Genomic DNA, 22890 nt, shown 5'->3' on the forward strand with positions numbered 1-22890 from the left:
ATCACATGAACTTGAGGCTTATCTTGCCTGTTTTGTTTGCCTGGGGGTTGGGTAGGGAGTTAGCATGAAGTAAATAAAACCTGAACACTTAAAAACAGCGAATCTTTCTGTCCAGCTGCATAATACTCTGCAGTCAGTACCTCTCACATCCCCAATTTGTGTTGGGGGATCCAGATTCAAAGTTGCATTGCGTAAATTTGGATTTATATTTTTGCAATCCTCTGAATAGTTACAGTTCCGGGCCTTGGGCATGTGAACCATTCTCCCTTTGTCCACAACCATATTGCTAGTAAAACAAAAAAGCAAATCTCAAATTAACGAACCAAACAAATGTTGGCCTTTGAAGGGACTCATTTCTAGGCACTCCTGTTGTAGGATGGGCTCCTGCCTCCCCCTTTCCTTCTGAAGTCCTGCCCTCCTTCAGAGTCAGGCTCACGTCTTTTTTTTGTGACGCCATCTAACTAAAGCTGATTCTCTTTGGTTTACTCATTTCTCCTTTTGGTTCCTTTTCTTTGAGCTGATTTTGCACATTTTGATGTTATTTGAAAATTGAGTATTGTTGTGTGTTCACCTTCATTTCCCTTCATCTTGTCAATCCCTTGAACGCAGGGACTATTTCTGAGCTTATCTCTGTGCCTACACAGCACCAGATAGGTTTCTGAGCAGCCATTACAGGTTAGGTATACATCAGAACTTTTTAAAAACACATGTAATTGATTTTTGTTACCTACAGCATCAAAAATTTTCTATCAAAGGCAATGGTTTTCTTTATCTTTTCTGCTTTGAGGTGATAAGAACTTTGAAAATTCACATTGGAGTGAATGCCATGAACATTCACATATGGTAAATTAGGCAGAGAGTTTAACTGTGGTTCAGCCAGCTGGTCACGTGGAAACGTGCACTTGTGAGCCTCATCTTATACTGAAAGATTGAATTCTTGGCTTGAGGCACTTAAAGGTATCAGGTCAGCCTGGACATTGAGAAGAATATCTACAAAGAACAAATCCGCAGTCTCACCTGCATAGTGGGCTGACATAAAAAGGAGTCATAATAATTTCATGCTGTTATTGAGGATTTTATGAAGTCTATTTTTTCCTTCGTTCCCCTCCCCCTTTTTCTTTTCTTTATTTTGTCACAGTTTGAGTGTATAGCAATTATTTAGTTGAAAAGAATTAAAATGTTCTAATGAACACCCCAGATCTTCAAGTGGATTTGTCTGACTAGAGTGGAAGGAGGAATTGCACAGACACTGCAAATACTCTTTTTTGTTCCTATTTCTTTTTACTGTGGCAAGTCATCAGTGACTGGGCATTCATTGCATCAAGGAGTATTTAAAACTGGGTCCATTTCAGTTATAGACTTGGGAAGGAGTACAATGCTCAAAATTCATGATGGGCCTGTGCAGGTGGAGAGAATGACACACGCCACAGATAGGGTGGCATTCAAGAGCGGGCAGTTACGTGTGGTTCTCTTGATCACTGTCTAGCTTGGATGCTTAATGATGAGGGAACTATTTTCTGATGAGGTGGGTTGTTGGAGCCCATTCTTTGTTTCCGAGCAGCAGAGCAACACAGTTAAATATTTATACCCAGCAGAATGTTCTTGAGTTGGCACAATTGAGCATGGGGATCTGTCTCCTTTTAGCTCCGCCTCCAACCTTTGGCATTTCTTGTACACTTTTTGGCTGGCACTGCCCTTGAGAGGCATATTTGAATCCATAGCTCTCACCCTGAGCTATGGATTTTTAAATATAAATTTATTTAAAAAGAATCAACAAATAGCAGAAGCAGATGCAGTTTTCAGCCATGCAGTTTGTTAACTTCCTGGCTTGTGCGAGATGAGATAGCCCTACTTCCTAGATAGCCCCCTCTATATAGCTTGTTTTTAAAAATGCATCTAAAATTATGCTATACATTTTTCGCCCTAGATTAGGTGGAATAATAGCATAAAACAAGGTAACTGAAGGTTCAGAGAGATCAGACATTGAAGTTGTTTATGCTGTGTCATGTAAGGCCCATTTCACTCCAACTGAGGCTCACAGGAGGTCTTCCAGAGAGCACAGCAAGCGTCAGCAACAGGGAAGGTGCTGTTCACCTGAAGCTTCTCCAGGGAAGGGAGACAGACACCCACCCAGTAGGGTGCTTGGTCTAAGGAGCAGATAAGTGCTCTGGGCATATGAGGGAAGACGTCAGATATCAGTGTATCTGTAGCTGGAAATAAAATTGGGACATTTTCTGTTCGGTCTCTAATAAAATCTTTAACCAGTTCTCTTATTTCTTAGCTTACCATCCTTTCCCCCTAAGCACCTGCAGTTATTTTCTGGGTTTATGGGAGTGGGATCAAGGAGTAAATGAAGTCCCCAGGATTTCTCAAGCTGTACTTTATTACTTGCACTACTACTCCATCCCTGCCCTCCCAGATGTATCAGTTTTTGTTGTTGTTATCCGTTTTAGTGTTATAAAGTAATATCAGAGTGCCTGAGGAGTGTTACCCTTGTTGTCATCCAGAAATTGGTTTCTTGAGATTGTTTCAGAATGGAAACTTGGCGTTGATGGCAGGGTGAGAGGTATGTGGCAGAAACATCAATGCTCCAGTCAAGAAGGGAGAGGACCTCGATTCCTGCTTTGGTTCATGTTGAAAGACATCGCCTCAGAATCAGGGGAAATAATGGGGATTCTTTGGATGAGGATGTTACTGAAAAAATAGGGGAAGGAAGTTAATTTATTCCCTGAGCCAAAGGACGGATGAGTAATATTGAGACTGTGACTTAAGGTGTTTACTTATTTTTGTGTGTAATAGGCTGTAGTGTCTCATTTCTGTGTTAAAGTATTAAAGGTAGGTCATGTGACAAGGTCTTTCCTTTAGTTCCTAATGATTGCAAAATCAGCTTTTGAAATCGGACAGGATCAAAGAGATTGTTTGTGGTGATAAAACTGTTACTCAGAAAGGGCAGATGACTCTCGTTCACAGTCTGCTGACTTCCCATGATGTTCTTTCCACTTATAGTACAAATGTCTCTGCAGTTCCGTGACTCGATTCTACTTATAGACACTATAGAAACTGTTGCTTTTGAGATAGAAAGACCTTTGCCAGCCAGGTGTGGTGGCTCACACCTGTAATCCTAGCAATCTGGAAGGCTGAGGTGGGAGGTTCACTTGAGGTCAGGAGTTCGAGACCAGCCTGAGCAAGAGTGAGACCTTGTCTCTACTAAAAATAGAAAAATCAGCTGGGGGTTGTGGCATGGGCCTGTAGTCCCAGCTATTCAGGAGGCTGAGGCAGGAGGATCACTTGAGCCCAGGAGTTTGAGGTTGCAATGAGCTATGATGATGCCACTGTACCCAGGGCACCAGAGTGAGACTCTGTCTCAAAAAAAAAAAAAACAAAAAAAAAAACCTTTGCCATACTTATTTCCCCATAATTAGTTCCTGAATAAGTAAGAGTTCTGGCAATTTTAGTTTCTGATGGGTGTTTAACTTTATTGTCTTTTTTCTCTGTTAAAATAAAGTTCCTATGTTTAATTTTAATTTTATTTCTTTTTCAGTTCAAATCTGAACATCAATGATGTACTAGGGAACTATTCATTGACTCTTGTTGATGCATTGGATACACTTGCAGTAAGTGTTCAGCCTTTCTTTTTTATTAATTAATTAAGATGTTTTGGAGTTGATTACCCCTAGTTTACCCCAGCAGTGGGAATTCCAGGAAACAAAATGTATCGATAGCTTTGTTAGCTATTATTTATTTTAAGGACCTTAATAGGGAGTGCAAGAAAAGCATTGAAGGTTAAATGAGGGGAAATGTGATTCTTCTTAAAGAAAATGGAGAAGAAATGTATGTTTGTTTTTAGAGAGCTTACTTTTCTCTCAGTTTTCCACTCTCTTATTCTCTAAAGGAATCGATAGAGACTCTCATTAGTATTGACAGTTACTAAAGATAATATTCCAGGAGTAAGACAGAGATCTCGGGGTTGATTTGTACCCTGAAATATTAGCTAGCCACTGGCTCCTCAGGAGCATGTCTGAGCTCTGGTGCAAGCTTATATGTGGGGCTTTCTATAAACACACCTCTGTGATTTGCTGCTGTGTGTTTTGTGGATGCTCCACTCCATGCTTGAGCTGCCAACTTGGATGCTGACTTTATGTCCTTATCCTGTGGTTTTGCTCATTGACTCTGGGGAACTGGAGACCTTTGAACAGATACGCAGCAGCACACTGAAGGCAGTGAAGCACTAGGGACATGGTACTTATTACCAGGCTGTGTCTACACTTCTTCTGCTCCAAGACCTTCTGCCATAGAATGCAGTTTCCAAGGGTCTGTGTTCCAGCATAGCACTGGTTTTAAATCTCCTTAGTAAAGGTGATTTTACAACCTCTTTGCTCTCCTTCATTGTCCAGCAAGCCTTTACCATGAGAAGATTCCCACGGCAGTCTGGCCCAAATCCTGTATTTAATAATTTATTCTTGGTTCTTCTAACATTCCATAGAAAAGTTTAAAGCTGTCTGTTAGGAGTTAGCGTTGGGTAATGCTAGCTAAGTTTGTATTACAACTGTCCGGTGTCTTGCTAGTAGTAGAATTACCAGAACTTGGAAAGAGCTTGTGAGATCATTCTACATCCTCATTTTATAAATAAGTAGCAGAAATAGGAATAGGCCTTTGGCCTAATAAGAAATTGAGGGTGCTGGATTTCATTCTGAGAGGTTTCAGTTGTGGAGCTATTTAGTTTCCCAATAGCTCCTTCTGAAGTTATTCCTGCTCCCTTGCAGTCGTCCGCCATCACCGATCAAAATGTGTCCAGACAAGTACAAGTACGTGCAGCCTTAATTAGAGCCAACTTGTTGAAGATAGCAGAGGCTGACTCAGCCTACAAGTGTTGCTTAAAAGGAAAAGCCCTAAGATTCATGCATAGCTTACGAAAGCTCACCCCTTCTCCCTGAGTGCTTTGTTTTTTTTTTTTTTTCCCATTGTGTCTTTTCATCCCCCTGGCATGCTTGTTGAATATGGAGACCTTATCTCTATTATTTACGGTACCCTCCCCCACACTTAATGGTGTCTGGTACATAGTAGGAGTACAAATATTTGATAAAAAGTGAATTCCTACTAATCCAGCATTTCCCAACACAGATTTCAAGGGTATACTCCCTGAAAGAAGAGTTCTGTTCCCATACGAACTTGAGAAATTCTTTATGTCTGTCTTTGTATTGGAGAACCACAATGCACGTCACCGTTTTAAAGGCTCTGGGAAGTCCTACAGTAAAAAAAGACAAAAAACCAAAAAACCCTCACTTACTTAACTCTTCTGTCCAATCCAGCTTTTCTCAAACTAGTGAATGACGTTATAGCCTGGTTACTCTGGGCTCTGTAGCTATCCGACCACAATGGTAAATTCAATATGTAATTAAGAGTTGTTGGCTTCTTTCACTATCCTCCACTTGATCTGAGATCATACCAGCACCTGCAGCTGCACGAGATTTTGTTGCTGGTGAACATCTGTAAGGAAACAGACCCATCTCTGTGGTTTTCGTTGTTGAATATCTGGCCTTTAATGTGTTAGTGCTTCAGGTGTTACTTATGTTGAGGTTTTCCTTTTCTTTTGCTAACGTTTTAAACAAGCTTTAACAGATGTGCTACAGAAACATTCTGAAGATAGCAATCTCCTGGCCATTGGATGCAACTTGTAGCGTTATTGCATAATCTTTTAAAAAGAAAGAACTGAAAGCCAGAAAAAAAGTCTGTACTTGTTCTGTATGTTAGTTACAGCAGAATATCAATGAGTGGGGAAAAAAGATGTAGCAGACCAATAAATATTAGGAAATAAGGCATACTTCAAAGAAATTATTTGGGTTTAAAACATTATTTTTTTCATGTGCATCCTTATGATGTCATTGTGATCTCAGGATTATCACAACATTTTAAAAAGAATGAAATCATTTCAATTCAGGTTTATATATAAAATTTTGTGCCCAATTTGTACTTCATATAGGAGAGAGTAGTTTGGTATAACATCATATCCACCCACTTAAAATAGGAATTATAAGTCTAATCACTTTTTAAAAAGAACATAGAGCTAATTATTTGTATGTTTTGTTTGTTTTAAATGTCACTGGTTTTATACTATGCTCCAAAAGATATTAACATCATTTCTCAAAGTGTTTAGACTTTTGGATAACAAGCAACAAGTTCATTCAGTTTTCCAGATGTTTTGGTCTCCTGAGAGCCAAGCACCCAGGCTGTTGATTTATTTGAGGAACAGAGGGAAAGTCGTATTGTTGTTTCTTCAACTTGGTGATTTATTTTTACCCATTCCAGAAGTTTAGGAACTACAATGTCTTGCACGTTAAATGAGATTCGACTGAAGTTTTTAGGAAGTGCAATGGGAAGGTGAGAAGTACCAGTGATTTTTATGAAGAATTATTTTCACAGTTTTGCCATCTGAGATAGGACTCTTGAGTTGGAGGAAATGGGCTTGCCATCTGTCTTGGAATATATTCTGAGAAAAACTGTGCTTTTCCTACTTTTTGTGCATCTACTCCTATGGTGGCAAAACCACATACAGACGTTGCGGTGAGGTGGCCTGGCTGCCGTGATCACGTAGCCTCGGTTTCATTTCAAGCTGCTGTGATGACTTGTGTTCCTCTTTTTAAAGATAATGGGCAATTCATCCGAGTTCCAGAAAGCAGTCAAGTTAGTGATCGACACAGTTTCATTTGACAGAGATTCCACCGTCCAAGTCTTTGAGGCCACAATAAGGTAAAATCATAGATAAAATGGATTAAAGGCTTCTTTTTGTGTGTGTGAGAAGAATAATTCCCATAAGGGTCTTATAGCCCCCAAATCCAGGTAGACAGTCCATGTAGGTCTATGGGGGCAGTTTGCAATTTTCACGTTCATTTTGTATTTATCAAAACTGGAATAATTGCTGTTTCAAAGTAATCACATTTTGGACTGAAGAGAAAGACATGTTTTCATGGGTGTAAGATCGGTGTCCAGCTGATACAGAGTTTCATGGTTTCCCTTTATCTCTGGTCTCATTTCTTTCTTTCGCTGTGTCCTAGGAAAACTACGTATTTGTGAGGGAAATGAGAGTTTCCCATCTCAACTCCCACCCACAGAAGACCACTGTTTACCCTTTTGGTGTATTTCTTTCTTCACTAATCTTGTTCTCTCTGTTTAATGTATTGGGATCATGCTCCCATATATACCCAGTTTTGTATGTTGCTTTCTTTAGTTTGATATATTGTGACTGTTTTCCTTGGTTTAATTTAAATTTTTTGAAAATTGCATTACTGCATGACATTCCAGTTTATAGATGTAATATTTATTTAAAGTTATGAAAACATTTGTTCTGAAAAATGTCACAATCCGCTTCAGATCATTGGAATGAAACATTCATAGGTCTACAGGGACGTCGATCTAAGCTGGTAACCTCCTACCTCTGAGAAGGTCATTTTCTCATTTTCTTCTCCGCCTCCTGCTACCTTGCCTCTTTACCAGATGTTGGAGAAGTGCATCAGTTGCTTGGCAGCCAAAACTACGAAAGTTACTTAGTATTTGTTGTCTTTCCTTTCTCCTTTTCTTATATGACTAAGTTTTTCCCCCGAAGTGAAATAAGTCAAGAGTAATTTAATAATACTAATAGGGAATGTTTATTCTGAGAACAATTAGCACGCTGCCAATTAGCATACCCCCTTTTCTTAATGCCTTAAGATTCAGATTACCAAAGACATTTTAAATAGTATTGTTCTTGGTAGCCTCAGCCTCCCTTTCTCCTGTTCAGTAATGTGGTTAACTAAGAATCAGTCATTTCTTATTAGAGCTGGAAAGGACTTCAAGAGGCCATTAAGTCAAGTCTTTCTGACTCCAGGCAGTTCTGATTCCACAAGGAAATAGAGGCCACTTCTATCCTTCTAAATTGGATTGTGTGCACTTACAAGCAATGAGATTTTATTATTTTTTTGTTCTTCCTGTTATTAGGGTCCTGGGAAGCCTCCTTTCTGCCCACAGAATAATAACTGACTCCAAGCAGCCATTTGGTGACATGACTATTAAGGATTATGATAATGAATTGTTGCACATGGCCCATGACCTGGCTGTGCGGCTTCTGCCTGCTTTTGAAAACACCAAGACAGGGATCCCCTATCCTCGGGTAGGTAGACTGGTTTGACCTTTTGTGTTTGACCTCACACCATCTTCCTGAATTTTCTCTTTATTAATTTATGTGGGGGAGGGGACGGGGCTAAGATAAAAGAGGAAAGCAGTATTTTTGGGAGAATTCGGCCCTAAATATGATATACATGTTTTTTAATTCATTTCGCATTTACTAAGCACCTACTTTATGCTGGGCATATAGTGACATATCTGACTTAATCCTTCCACTTAAGGAATTTATGTTCCTGTGTTCAGTATTCTTAAGTCCTTTTACATGTGTGATTTATATTCTCTGCTACAAAATAGTGTGGGGAATTTGTCTTCATTTCTGACTTGGGTATATTTCCCCAGAGATCCTCACATGTGTATTGTAGAAGCTCAGTGAGTGTTCTTTTGAATGCTTCACATGGATCTTCCAAATAAAAGTATGCACAGACTAGCAAGTTAGATGCTGATTTAAATGCCAAGATCTAGAATGAGATTATGTCTTTGTGGCATCTGATTTGCCAAGCCTAGACCTCCTCTGGGAATTGAGTCAGCCTTTTAGTAACCAGCAGAGAATTACCAGACCACAGAGCCTCCATGATGGAACTGGTTGTCATTTTCTGGCTGCGCCTCCTTTCTGTCCCAGTCTGAGGTTGGTTTATGCTTGCTAAGCAGGATTGAGTTCATAGTAGCTCACTTAAAATTTATAAGTGATTCTGTAGTTTGCATTTGTTTATAACACCTAACCATGAAGAAAACCTGCTGGAAAGAGGTAGTTTAGTGAATAGTGTTAAAATTATTCCCTGAAGACTTACTTTTATTAATAAGACCAGGGTCTGGTGTTGTTATTTTCTTGTTTGTGTCTTTTACATTTAATTCCCATGCTCATCTCAAATGTGTCTTGGGAAGCAGCGGGCTGACTCTCACCATGATAAGCTTAGGTGCATTAGCTGAGTGTACTGCCTGTGACCTGGCCTTGCAGCCCTGTGGGTTCCTTGAGTTTTGCCATGAAGCCTTTGTCTCTTCCTGTCCCCAGGTGAATCTAAAGACAGGAGTTCCTCCTGACAGCAATAATGAGACGTGCACTGCGGGAGCTGGTTCCCTCCTGGTGGAGTTTGGGATTCTGAGCCGACTGCTGGGAGATTCCACGTTTGAGTGGGTGGCCAGACGAGCAGTGAAAGCCCTTTGGAACCTCCGGAGCGATGATACAGGATTGTTAGGTGTGGCAGCAGCTTTTCTTGCTGTTGGGACTGCATCCCATCTGGTCCCCTTTCCTTTCATCTTCTCTGGGGCTCTCTCTCTTTTCCACTCCCTTCTTAAAATCGATAACTCAGAAAGAATGGCCCTCAGTGTCTGCCATGTCCTTTTTTTTTTTTTTTTTTTTAGACAGAGTCTCTCTCTGTTGCCCTGGGTAGAGTGGTGGTGGCATCATTGTAGCTCACTGCAACCTCATACTCCCGAGCTCAAGTGATCCATTTGCCTCAGCCTTCTGAATAACTGGGATTGCAGGTGTGTGCCATGACACCCAGCTGATTTTTCTATTTTTAGTAGAGATGGGGTCTTGCTCTTGCTCTGGCTGGTCTTGAACTCCTGAGTTCAAGTGATTCTCTTGCCCTGGCCTCCCAGAGTGCTAGGATTACAGGTGTGAGCCACTGCCCCCAGCCCATATCCAATTTCTTTCTTTTCTTTTCCTTTTTTTTTTTTTGTTGAGACAGAGCCTTGCTGTCACCCGGGCTAGAGTGCCCTGGCGTCGGCCTAGCTCACAGCAACCTCAAACTCCTGAGCTCAAGTGGTTCTCCTGCCTCAGCCTTCTGAGTAGCTGGGACTATAGGTGCATAGTACCACGCCTGGCTAATTTTTCTATTTTTTGTAGAGCTGGGGTCTCACTCTTGCTCAGACTGGTCTTGAACTCTTGAGCTCAAGTGATCCTCTAATCTTGGCCTCCCAGAGTGCTAGAATTACAGATGTGAGCCACCATGCCCAGCCCATATCCAATTTCTTTATGTGACCTTTTGCTTAGATTGAAGCTGTAAAGTTTGATGGAAAAGAATAAAGCTTTTGTGATTTGAAGGCTCCCTTCTGATTTGGATCCCTTGTCTTATTTCACTTGAAAACTATTGTTAATGGAAATGCTATAAAAAGAACTGCCTCTGAGGCAGATTTTATTGCTTCAATATAAGGTTCTAAATATAGGAATTTAGAGTTACTGGTAGAGCAGCTTTCTCCTTTTAAAAAATCTACGCATCTGAGGTGGGTGTGGTGGCTCACTCCTGTAATCCCAGCATTTTGGGAGGCTGAGGTGGGAGGATGGCTTGAGGTTAGGAGTTCAAGACCAGCCTGGGCAACATAGCAAGAACCCATTTCTACAAAAAAAAAAATCAAAAAATCTAGGCATGTGGTAGTAGATTCAAAGCCCATATTAAATCTGTATTAGGTATGGGATTCTTTTTTTTTTTTTTTTTTTGCTTGAGAATGTTTGGTCAAGACATCATTAAAAATCATTGTTATTATTTTTTTATAGACAGTCTCACTCTGTTGCCCAGGCTGGAGTACAGTGGCACTATCATAGCTCACTGCAGCCTTGAACTCCTGGGCTCAAGCGATCCTCCTGCTTTGGCCTCTCAAAGTGCTGGGGTTAGAGTTATGAGCCACCATGCCTAGCTAAAAAATTATGGGAAGTTTCAAACATATAATAGTAAAGAGAAAGCATAATGAATAATAACCCCTATGTACTCATTCTTCTTCAGTAATTATCAGCCTTTTGCTAACTCAAGATGTTATTTTAAAATGGGTTTTTACTTCATGTAACTGTTTAAGTTGTAAAATTCATATGCAAATTTATCATATTTAACAATAGCAATAGAAATAAGTCACTCAAATTGTAAATCTGTCCTGAAATGGTTGACCAGTGTCACTCCAAATTGTCGACTTTTTAGCTTTCCATATGTCCTTTCAGCCTGACACATGCCACTTTTATATATTTTCAATTATAATATAAACAAGTATTTTTATTCTGCCTTCCATTTAGCAGGTCATTCAAGTATTTCCAAGTCATTACCTTGTTTTCAAAGCTATGTAACTGTCCATTTCTAAAAGCTACGTAATCATCCGTTAACTCTTTCTCATGTTAGACACTTAGATTATTTCTTTTTTTTCTTTTGTATAGTACATATAATTTTCTTTTCTTTTTGAGACAGACTCTCACTCTGTTGGCCGGGCTAGAGTGCCGTGGCTTCAGCCTAGCTCACAGCAACCTCAAACTCCTGGGCTTCAGCGGTTCTACTGCCTCAGCCTCCCGAGTAGCTGGGACTACAGGCATGCGCCACCATGCCCAGCTATTTTTTTCTATATATATTTTTAGTTGTCCAGATAATTTCTTTCTATTTTCAGTAGAGACGGGGTCTCACTCTTGCTCAGGCTGGTCTCGAACTCCTGACCTTGAGCGATCCACCCACCTCAGCCTCCCAGAGTGCTAGGATTACAGGCATGAGCCACCGCGCCCGGCCAGTACATATAATTTTCTGATGAACAACATAATGCTTTTTCTTCTTAAAAACATTTTTTTTTTTTAAGGATAAATTCCCAGGAATTGCAGTACTGGGTTAAAGGCTGTGAACACTTTTTGGTTTAAAAATGTATCTGGGAAAAGCAAAATGACAAACCTATTTTTATTTTGCATTAAATGTTTATCCCCATTTTGTGTCAGCAGTTACCCACGATATATTCAGAAAGATCTCTAGGCTCTCCAAGCTGCCGATAAAGGATAAAGGTGCTGAGGAGCAGTGGTGTTAGTGTTGGTGGCCTGTCCCCCTCCCTGCCTGCCCTCCAAGATAACTGGGACCTGAAGTACCTTGTTTGTTTTTGCAGGCAATGTTGTCAACATTCAGACGGGCCATTGGGTTGGAAAGCAGAGTGGCTTGGGTGCTGGGCTGGACTCCTTCTATGAATATCTCTTGAAATCTTACATTCTCTTTGGAGAAAAAGAAGACCTAGAAATGTTTAATGCTGCATATCAGAGTATTCAGAACTACTTAAGAAGAGGGTATGTCTCCTTAACATCTCTTCTATTGCCTTATAAAGCAAATACAATGCATTCTGAAATGTTCAGTTTTTTTTTTTTTTTAACATAAACTCAAACAGGGTCTGTTCACCTCTGCCCTCACCTTACTTCCTCTCCTGGTTTGTCAGTCATTTGGGGGTGAGGAACTGTGTTAGCTGTCTATTTGCTGCACAGAGTAGTTCCCCAAAACCTAGTGGCTTAAAACAACAAACGTCATCTCATGCCATTTCTGGGGGACAGAATCCAGGAGCGGCCAAGCCAAGGCCTGGCTCTCTTCAGAGGTTGTTATCAAGGCCTAAATGGGGTTACTCAGGTGGAGGTTGGTGGGCTTTTGTTCCTCACTGCTGTTGGCTGGAGGGCTCAGTTCCTTGCCACAGGGGCCTCTTCGTAGGTAGCTTATGGCAGCTGGTTTCCCCCAGAGTGAGTGATCTGAGAGAGAGAAAGATGGAAGCCACAGTGCTTTCATGACCTTGTCTGGAAATGCTGTGCCCACACTTCTGCCAGACTGTTGGTCACCCAGAATCCCTGATACAGCATGGGAGGGGACTACACAAGGCTGTGACTACCAGGACGTGGAGGTTATCGGGGGCTGTCTTGGAGACCAGCTCCTATAGGGGCTGACACATTTCCCAGTGTTTAACTGTGGCTTCAATTGCAGATAGAGCTGTAATGCAGGGCAATTACAGAGTTATTTTGGTTCTTTTACTTTCCAAAGAATTGTTAGGATTGGTCTTTACACTTGATGAAGGAAAGGACAATTGCCACATTTTTTTCCCCTCTGAGTTTGTTTAAAACACCATTGTTTGCCATTTCTTAGTTGTGCAGGAGAGAGAGAGCCATAAGAAGCCCCAGTGGCTTCTACCCTGGTGTCATTCTGTCTTCCCCAGGTCTGTCTTTATAGGTATCCATTTGTATATTAAGTAGCCAGTGCAAGTTATAGTTACTGAGCCTTCTGCTTGGAAGGATTTTCTTGTACCCATTTTTACTTCAGCTGTTGTAGGAACCACCTGTGTCAATGCTGCGGTTAAGTAAGAGGCCTTTTGGCTGCAGTTGAATTATTTTTGCTTTTGAAAGTTCCAAACTAAACTGAGTGTCTTGATCCAATACATTCTTCCAGACCTTTGCCGTAGGACCTTAGTAGAGAAGAGACTTTTTGTACTGAAAGAACCAAGCTTCCCTGCTCAGGTCAAATCCAACTTAGGCCCACACTGTAGACTGAATTCTGTTACGTGGCAGGGTTCTTAAACCTGAATGTCAAAGTGCTTTCTGCAAAATACTGTGAAATCTTAATATATTACAATGGTTGAGTTAAGAACTATTATCCTATGGTAAGTATTATCTTCTGCTAGAGTCTAGTATAGACACAGACAGTCTATCTCCAAGGGTTTAAGGAATGAGTTAGAAAAAGTTAATGTCAATTCCATTTAAATGAAACTGCCAGGGGCTGCTGGAGAAACAGAGCTAGAGGTCCATCAGTGAGCTTTCTTTTCACCTTTGAATGTGCTGCTTGGGTTGGTAGGCGGGAAGCCTGCAATGAAGGAGAAGGAGACCCCCCACTCTATGTCAACGTGAACATGTTCAGTGGGCAGCTGATGAACACCTGGATTGACTCTCTGCAGGCCTTCTTCCCTGGACTGCAGGTATTTTGCAATCAGATTTGCTAAGAACAAGCCATCATTAGAAAGGGACTCCCCTTTCCCCTTTCTTTTTTTTGATACCAGAGCATTCTATAGCTCCTTTAGATTTGAGAGGTTAATAGCACAGCATGTCTTGATCATTCTGTTTGTGAAATTAGTCCTCAGAATATTGAACAGAGACATACTATGTAAGTGCAAAACCATGCTTGAAATGTAACTGTGTAATGTTTGGATAACCCATCTCTCAGTTGTTTATTCTTTGTTCATTAGTATGTTTAACCTCTTTTCATACGCAATTCCCATCAATTTGGCATTGCTTGCCAGATAGGGAGGGTGTCTGTTTGTCTGGGTTGTCACGTTTGGATTGGTTTTGTCTTCAGCCATGTTTGTAGGTCAGATAAGAACTGAGGGGTGGAGGAGAGCTCAGGGCCTTTGTGTCATGTCTTGCCACTCTGGGAAAAGTGTCTTAGCCCGATGACCTGTGTCCTCTTCTTAGGTGCTGATAGGAGATGTGGAAGATGCCATCTGCCTCCATGCCTTTTACTATGCCATATGGAAGCGCTATGGTGCCCTCCCTGAAAGGTACAACTGGCAGCTGCAGGCCCCTGATGTTCTCTTCTACCCGCTGAGACCAGAGTTAGTGGAATCCACTTATCTCCTCTACCAGGTACTAGAGTTTGCCAAATAGTAGTTTGTGTGTAAACACTAGGAAGACCCATAGCCATTGGTTCTTAATAAACATTTGCTGATTGATTTAGAATTATGTTGTTTCATAGTGACTGATAGAGTTACCACCTGTCTGTAGTCTTGTTAGTGCTCAGTGTCATTCATGGCTTCACAGGACAGAGAAGGCGTCTGTGGTCAAATGTTTTTTAACCTCATGTTGTGCAAAGCTGAATCATGTTTTTACCATAGGACTTATATCTCACATCTTTAAATATTCAAGAGGAAGATTTTGTGTTCAGTTGTGTTCTAAATTTATTTGATTAAAAATCCCTTTTTTAGTGGGCCGGACATGGTGGCTCAGGCCTATAATCCTAGCACTTTGGGAGGCTGAGTTGGGAGGATTGCTTGAGCTCAAGAGTTCAAGACCAGCCTGAGCAAGAATGAGACCCCATCTGTATGAAAAGTAGAAAAGTTAGCCAGGCATGGTGGCGTGTGCCTTGTAGTCCCAGCTTCTCAGGAGGCTGAGGCAGGAGGATTGCTTGAGCTCAGGAGTTTGAGGTTGCTGTGAGCTATGATGACGCCACTGCACTCTAGCCAGGGCAACAGAATGAGACTGTCTCAAAAAATAAAAACCTTTTTAGGATACAATTTTGTGCTAATGTGCTATGGAACCCTGGTCTGTGTAATAATTATTCAGAGAAAAAGACAATTTTTTTTCTTGGTGGTAAAGGAAATAATCTTGGATTCATTTGAATGCCTATTTTTGTTTAATGTTATTAAAAAAAAAATGGGGGGAAGGAAGAAAAAAAAAACAACATACAGTGTTCATCTTTTATGAAATTATTTTAGTGCCAGAGGGAGTGTCACTTGAACTGTGAAATGTCTTTTCCCTGATAGTTGAAGCCAGATATTTATACTTCTGTGCATGCCATACATATATACACACTGAGAGTCCTTATCCATTCACAAATACAGCAGCAGAAGCTGTGAGCTTTCTAAGAAGTTGGCCTTCAGTGCAATTCAGTAGGCCTACAACAGACTCCCACAGTGGGTAAGCCCTGGCAAATGAAACCTGATTTTTACATGCTCTGGTAGTAGGATTAGTGCTATGGTTTGGATTTATTCAATAATTTTTTATACTGAATCTTTGCCATTTGCTTTTAGACGAAGAAAGGGGAAAAATCCTATGAACTAGTAATAGTCCTTATGCCTAAAGAGAGACCTCATGAGTTTTAGGTAATCTCGCAAAAAAGGGAAAAGATGATAGCCTCCTATTTGGCCTCCCTGGGCCGAGTGTAGAGCAGGGCTGTACACACTCAGGACGGCATGCCTGCTGCTGTCTGACGGATCCTCTTAAGCTTAGTCCTGTTGCCTGTGACTTTATACTTCTTTGTTTCTGTCACTGCCTCTTTGCTATTTTCAGCTTCTTCTTCACGTTGACTATTTTCTTAGGATCCAGAGAAATCTTGCACTTTACAGCTTTGTCCCTGGAAGCCACACCCTGTGCTCTTTTAATCCAGAGACGGCTAACCTTGTCGTTGTTTGCTTTTGCTGCTGCAAGGTGGCACTAGGCATGAATTAAAGATGATCCGCAACTTTTAAACTGCTTGTTGGGCAAAAGGCTTATCTTCTCAGGCAATTTTTTTCCCTAACAAAATCATCTAAGAGCACGTGCCAAGAAGAGTAAGCAACCCCAGGACTGATTTCTTAGGGTGATTAGAGAGGAAAGTGTGGAGGCCTCTTTTAGATAGTTTTGAAAGTCTGTTCCCATTAGCCTTTCCTCACAGTGCTGTAATTGGAATGGGGACAAGGTCCTGTTTCCTGTGCCTGCACTGTGAGTTTCTAGAGAGTTCTGAGGCAAGACAGAAACTGGATTTGTTCTCAGATACGGTACTGTCAGGGTGGGCATTGTTTTATTTCTAACCATGGTGGGGCTCAGGAGAACCAAAGGAGAGTATTGTTTTACCCTGGAACGTATTGTCTTACCCTGGCTAAACGTAGCCAAATCATAGGCATGCTTTGATGTGAACTGACAGATACCTTAGTCCTTTAACCTTTGTGACCCTCCAAGATAAAAAGTGAATCGGGCCCCGTTTCTTCCTTTGGCTAGTGACTCCTCTCCTTGGGGAATCCCTGCAGTCACCGTGGTGGTTGTCGATGGCATGTCTTCCACGCCCTGCTGGATCACGTTCTCTCATGTTCTCTCTAGGCAACCAAGAATCCCTTCTACCTCCATGTAGGAATGGATATTCTGCAGAGTCTGGAAAAGTACACAAAAGTCAAGTCAGTTGTCTAAGTTCCTTTCTTTTTCTGTCGGCCAGCTTTGATTTACTTTGAATTGTTCTGGGGAAATATTATCCTGGTTTGCATTCGAATGTATAGAATAGCTCATTAATGTTAATTTCATAGGGAAATTGTCTATCTTTCGGTGTAGTAGAACCTTTCCGTTATAGTGGGAATTGCTTGCCCCCCGCCCCCCGCCTTTTTTTTTCTGTGAGGTTCCAGCAGATTATGTGTGTTCCTTTTAAGTAACTTATTTCCCCTAGTTATTCAAACAGTACATACACTAAACTGTTTAGGGAGTACAGACAATATAAAGAGGTAGAATATTTTCACTGTAATCTCCACATACAGTGATAACCATAGTCAGCATTGAAGTACATATATTTACAATCTTTTTTATATATTTGTGTATATGATGTGTGTATATATGTATATATAAAAACATACTCTATATTTCAATTTTGTCACCTGCTTTTTTTCTTACCCACTATAAATATTTTCTTACAAAATACTATTTTAGAATATCCAAATAGTAAGTCAGTTATAAGAGTATTGGTACTAAAAATTTAAATTAGTCCTTCTAAATATGTTGCCAGTCATTTTCTTGGTGCCATGTTAAGCTTTTGGCCAGCATTTTCCACTAATCCCCCACCTCCAGACTGCAGCTAATCTGATGATTTAGCAGCCAAAGCACTTTTAAATCATTCTATAGATAACTCAGGAGAGCCCTTCAATGTAAACATCTTTTTTTTTAATACGGTGTTAGAGGATTTGCTTGATTATTCTGTTAAGACAATACTTCTGCTTCTTGACTGAACCAGCAGGTGGGAAGGAGGAGAGGCAGGACTGACGGGGTAATTGTCTCGTAGATGTGGGTACGCCACGCTGCATCACGTCATCGACAAGTCCACGGAGGACCGGATGGAGAGCTTCTTTCTCAGTGAGACCTGTAAATACTTGTATCTGGTAAGTGTGTGGCGAGAGTAACATGGGAGCATTTAGTACACAGGCAGTACTAAATACAGAGCAAGCATTCGCGCAGACTGTCACCTCGCAGATATTTACTGCGCACGGCTGCCAGTGCGTTCCCAGGGATAGAAGCCCCATCAGAACAAAAGGATATTGCTGTCTTCCTTCATGGTTTCCAGCTCATGGAGGAGTCGTTCGTCAAGTAAACAAAGAAACAAACCACGATCACAAATTGCGTGACATGCTGGTGACGGTCGTTAGAGGAGCAGTGTTAGCGCGGCGTCTGGGGGGCTTGTCTGAGGGACAGTGTGGTGTTTATGGCTCTTCCTCCGCTCTAGTGATGTTCGCGATCCTGGCCACGACCCACAGCCCGGCCGTCTCGGTCCACACACACGTCCTCAGACGTGCATTTGCGTGGGGGCGGGAGAGAAGGGAGGACTTCGGACCCGGAAGGAGCCTTTGGGATCACCTAGTCAGCATTCGTTCTTCCCTCTCGGGAACTGCAGCCTACCCGGGAAGGTCGGGTGACTTGCCTGAGGTCTTGGGGTGACTGGAGAGCTGAGGCGTGAACCACGGTCCTGACTCCCTGTCCAGTGCTCTTTCCACCTCGTTGGTCTGCCACATATGTGTAGGTGCCTGTGCACCTGTGCCTGCTCTCCTGCCCTCTGCTTGCTTTTTTATATGTAGCATACTTCTCTCAGTACGGCTACATAAAAAAGAAGCCTTCCAAAGGCCCAGAGGGGTGGGATTTCCTGGTTAGGAAACAGCGTGGCGACCGAACCGGGGCTGAGGCTCAGGGATAGCAGCTGTGATAAGTTGCGTTACTCAGTTCCGTGGTTCCCAGGCCTGGGGCTGGGTGGGTCAGAATCACCCTGGGGCCCTTGAGTTAGAATCTTTAGAATAAGTGGGCTCAGGAATCTATAATTTTGACAAGTGCCTCCAGTGATTCTGTACAAGCCAGGTGTTGGAGCTACTGGTCCAGTGCTTTAAGACGACTCTTTTGTGTCTGGAGTCACTTTTCACAGAGGAGGCGTGTCCACCAGCAGCCCATGTGGCCCTGCCAGTGGGAGGCAGCTGTCCTGCGGCCAAATCCCTTGGTGTGCGGCGGTCCTTGCTCTCAGTGCAGGCGGCCCAGGTCAGCTGAAGAGGCTGGTCAGAGCCTGGCCGAGTAGCTCCATCCAGCAGCCACCGGTGTCAGGACACCGACAGGGCAAGTTCTGGAGCAAAGGAAGGAGACCCCATAGGTTGTGTGAGGGGAAAGAATGCAGAGTCAGGGGCAGAAAACCTGGGGTCCACCCCATTCTGCTCCTGTTACTGTGTAAATACTGACAAGCTGCACAGTCTCCATTTTCCTTGTCTGTGACAAGTTTAGGTGACCAAATAAGGTTTCTTCCATCTCTAAGGATTGCTAAGTATTCACTCAACATTCACCGCACTTCTGCCTTCTCCTGCACTGCCTCGTCTGATACTGGGTTATGGGTTCTTTCTGGGTGCACCTGCCGCACCCTCTTTATCCCGTACCGTGTCCATGGTTGAGGGAAAGGACTGCCTCATGGCCATTGCATCCTCAGAGCCCAATCCATGTTGAGCCCAACCCATGTTCTGACACAAGAAATGATCTGAGTATTGGCAGATGTGTTGGACTCTCTGCTGGGCCCTGGGGATAGGGTGACAAATAAGACATGTGCTTCCTCTCCAGCATTTACAGGTTCTAGGTGTGTGTGTTGGGGGTAGTTCTAGAATTCCAACCTGAAAACTCACAGGGTTGCTTATGGGAATCATCCAGTGAGCTTCTGTAGACTCCCTGCGCTTGGGTCTTAGCCACGGAGTTTCTGAATCTTTAAATCTGGGTGGGCTGTGTGTGTAGGGTGGGGGCAGGTCCAGGCGTCCAAGGTGATTCTGCCTTGCAGCCCGGGCCGGGAACTGCGGTTGTTAATCGATGGCTTTTCATCTGGGTGTCAGTGAAAAGTGTGAGATCCAAGCAGGTTCTGCTCCCTGAGTAGCTGGGACACACTCCTGTGAGTTAGTTCCAAACTGTTACAGTTACTGATTGTATCTTTTCTTTCTGTCTCTCCTTCTAGCTGTTTGATGAGGAGAATCCAGTGCACAAATCTGGAACCAGATACATGTTTACAACAGAGGGACACATCGTGTCTGTGGACAAACATCTTCGGGAGTCACCCTGGAAGGACTTCTTCTGGGAAGAGGGAACACAGGACCAAGAGGGAAAGTCTGTGCACAGGCCTAAACCCCACGAGTTAAAAGTCATCAACTCTAGCTCCAATGTGAGTTCCGGGGGTGGTTTGTGTGCGGAGGAAGAGAAAGTGCCCGTAATTCCTTTGTCATTCAGAATTCCTGACCGCAAACTGATGGCACACTCAGATGGGGTGGTTTGAAGAGTTTCATAAAGAGACCGCTTGGTAGGAGTTGTCAGGGTGTAGGGAAACTGCAGAAGCAGTGGCGGCCCTGTCACTCCTGGCTGTAGAGGGGCAGAGAGGGTGGTCAGAGGAACCTGGACAGAGGAGTCCTGTGGGAGGGAGTGGCAGGAGCCACTGCTCAGATCTGGCTCCCGTGACCTTGCCGGAAGGGGGGCAGCGGGGTCTGTACTCGGCCCTGCCCCTCCTCCTGCTCTTCTGAAGCTTGTCCTTGGCAGCCAGAGGGGGAGGGGGCTGCTGATGTAACCCACCAGGGGGCCTGGAGGGGCAAACCACCTTCTAGCCGGAGAGGGAAGAAAGGCAGTCAGAGTCACTGTGTCTTTCAATGGAGACCCTCCCGCGTACAGCAGGCGCTCACTTTCGTTTAAGGTAGGACTTCACTCGGCAGGCCTAGATTAGCCTGGCGAGCGGTGGGAAAGACTTGGAAATGAAAGTCCTGTGCCCCTAGTGGAAGTCCGGGGTAGCTGTACTGATTTAATCAAGTAGGATGGTTTGGAAGTGAGGATAGGGAAACGTGGACCCAGTCAATCTCCAGTCTTGCTGTCCTACGGCGCCCCGGTTGTCAGAGTTCAGCCACCTCCCCCAGGCCGCTGGCCGTGGCCAGGGCGCCCTTTCGTCACAGGCTGTGCTTCACCTTCCCTTGGTGCCCCAGGGAGGGTCGGCACCGTCAGGCTCTGGGCTGAATTGACAGGCCAGAGCGTAGACAGGCCCCTACACCCCCGTCAGCCCTCGGAGTGTTGATTAGGTGGACAGAGCATAATCGAGAAGGAGGGAAGGAGGATGAATGAGAGAAGAGTTAATAATAGCCAACACGTCACGTCATCTTAATCATACGCCAGCACTGTTCTAAATGCATATGTATGTCAGCTTATTTCCTTGTTACTCTCTGGGGGTGCCTCTCTGGGGGGTGGGTACTTTTAATGTCCCCATTTTACAGATGGAGAAAGGGAGGCGTGGAGAGGTTTGGGTCACACAGCGGAGCAGTGTGGTGGAGCCAGGATTTGGACCCAGGCCGTGTCTTGTCTTTAGGAAGGAGACACCTGCAACCTGCCACACTCACTAATAGGCCTGGGCCCTTCAGCCACTGGATAAGACCGTCGGAGGGGGTCCCGGTTCCTCCCTGGGTCTTTGTCAGGAGTGCTGTTGAGCAGCTCCAGGAGGGGTTCACTGAGAGGTCAGTCTGTAGCAGGTCCTCGAAGGATGAGGAGCTTCCCAGGAAGGGGCGTTCAGGCAGAAGGAACAGAAGCTGCAGAAGCACAGCGGTGGGGGTGGCGGGGGCAGGTTGGGACCAGCGGAAGGCCCTGCCAGTCTCGATCTTGTCGGGCGTGAGGAGCAAGGCGTAGAGAGTTCAAGCACAGAGCACGGGGAAAACGTTTCCTTGGAGAAGCAGCATGTAATGGATGTGTATGGATAGCTGCTTCCAGGGGTAGCACCCTCGGTTGATTCTCAAGACCCACGTCTCCTTTGAGGGGCAAAAAAGATCTTTAATTAAAAAAAAAGTAGTAATCTTAAACATTTAGAATTTAATAGTGAATGAGAAGAACATAACTCAGAAAAACACAGTATTTTCAAATAGCTAAAATATTTTCTGAAATTCTGGGTGGATTAAGGACCCGTGGGATGCAGCTTTTAGTCCTGGCCTTGGCTAAGCTCCTGCTGTTATGTCTTTTAGCCTCCCTGGATCTCCCATTTCCTTACCTTTAGGGTGAGGTATTATCTCAGTGGTTTTCAACCGGGCGTGATTTTGCTCCTCAAGGTACATTGGGCAGTGCCTGGAGACGTTTTTGATGGTTTCAGCTGAGGGGCAGGAGTTGCCACTGTCACCTAGTGGGAGAGGCCCAGGATCCTGTAACCGTCCTGCAATGCCAGGACAGCTCCGGCAACAGGCGTCTGCCCCCAAATGTCAAACCCTGGATCAAGTCATCCAGCCGCATTTCCTGAGAGATCAACATGTGGGGTTTTAATTCAAAATTCACACTTTCCCTCATTTTTGTCTTTCTAGTGCAATCGTGTTCCCGATGAGAGGAGATACTCCCTGCCCTTAAAGAGTATCTACATGCGGCAGATTGATCAGATGGTTGGCTTGATTTGATCTGCTCTCCTCTGTGTGGCCTCATCTTAAAGCAGACCTAAACAACTGAACACCAAAATCCAGTCTGAAGTGGAAGGGGATGGACGTCTGGCCGTCCTTGCTGGTGGAGGAATTTCTGGCCAACTCCTCACCCACGTCTGGTTAATTCTTGCACACTTCAGTGTTCCTTTTCCATTCAATAAAATGCCCTGCTTTTCCTAAGGATATAATTTAAAATGAGAAGGTATATGGAAATTGGCTTCTTATGACATGCTGATGTTGCTAAGCACAACAGTTGGAGCATCTTTGGATTGATGTTCACAGCTTCATACTTTAGAATCTAAGACTCTTCACTTTTCAGGCACCTGCTATACTGCAGTATTGCTACTTTTTTATTCTTTATTATTACTATTTATTTTTTTTTGAGATGGGGTCTCACTGTATTCTCCAGGCTGGTCTCGAACTCCTGGGCTCAAGTGATCCTTCTGCCTCAGCCTCCTGAGGAGCTGAGACTAACAGGCATGCGCCACCACACCCAGCTAGCTACTTCTTTGTCAGAGGACTGGGAATGAAATTCCATGCAAAGGGGCCTGAGGTTCACTTGGTATTCCTACTTACTTGCATTGAAAATGTCATACT

At 43.4% G+C, this 22890-nt stretch overlaps 1 protein-coding gene across 2 annotated transcripts in view; it reads left to right on the forward strand.

The window, feature by feature from the left end:
* Positions 1–22680, forward strand: part of EDEM1 (ER degradation enhancer, mannosidase alpha-like 1) — a 35219-nt gene extending 12539 nt beyond the window's left edge. Inside the window, exons 2-12 of one of the 2 annotated variants that reach the window (XM_012647060.1) lie at positions 3542–3614; positions 6644–6747; positions 7972–8143; positions 9167–9350; positions 11998–12172; positions 13710–13830; positions 14324–14494; positions 16703–16776; positions 17646–17742; positions 19827–20030; positions 22183–22481. In XM_012647060.1, the coding sequence (XP_012502514.1) occupies positions 3542–3614; positions 6644–6747; positions 7972–8143; positions 9167–9350; positions 11998–12172; positions 13710–13830; positions 14324–14494; positions 16703–16776; positions 17646–17742; positions 19827–20030; positions 22183–22272 (1465 nt within the window). In that variant the 3' untranslated portion in view covers positions 22273–22481. Of the gene's footprint in view, positions 1–3541; positions 3615–6643; positions 6748–7971; positions 8144–9166; positions 9351–11997; positions 12173–13709; positions 13831–14323; positions 14495–16702; positions 16777–17645; positions 17743–19826; positions 20031–22182 lie in introns of both variants that reach the window. The other variant, XR_001137618.1, reaches the window with a different exon arrangement.
* Positions 22681–22890: the final 210 nt, after the last annotated feature.

This window comes from Propithecus coquereli, unplaced genomic scaffold, assembly GCF_000956105.1.
Source record: "Propithecus coquereli isolate 6110/MARCELLA unplaced genomic scaffold, Pcoq_1.0 Scaffold107, whole genome shotgun sequence".
Classification (NCBI taxonomy): domain Eukaryota; kingdom Metazoa; phylum Chordata; class Mammalia; order Primates; family Indriidae; genus Propithecus; species Propithecus coquereli.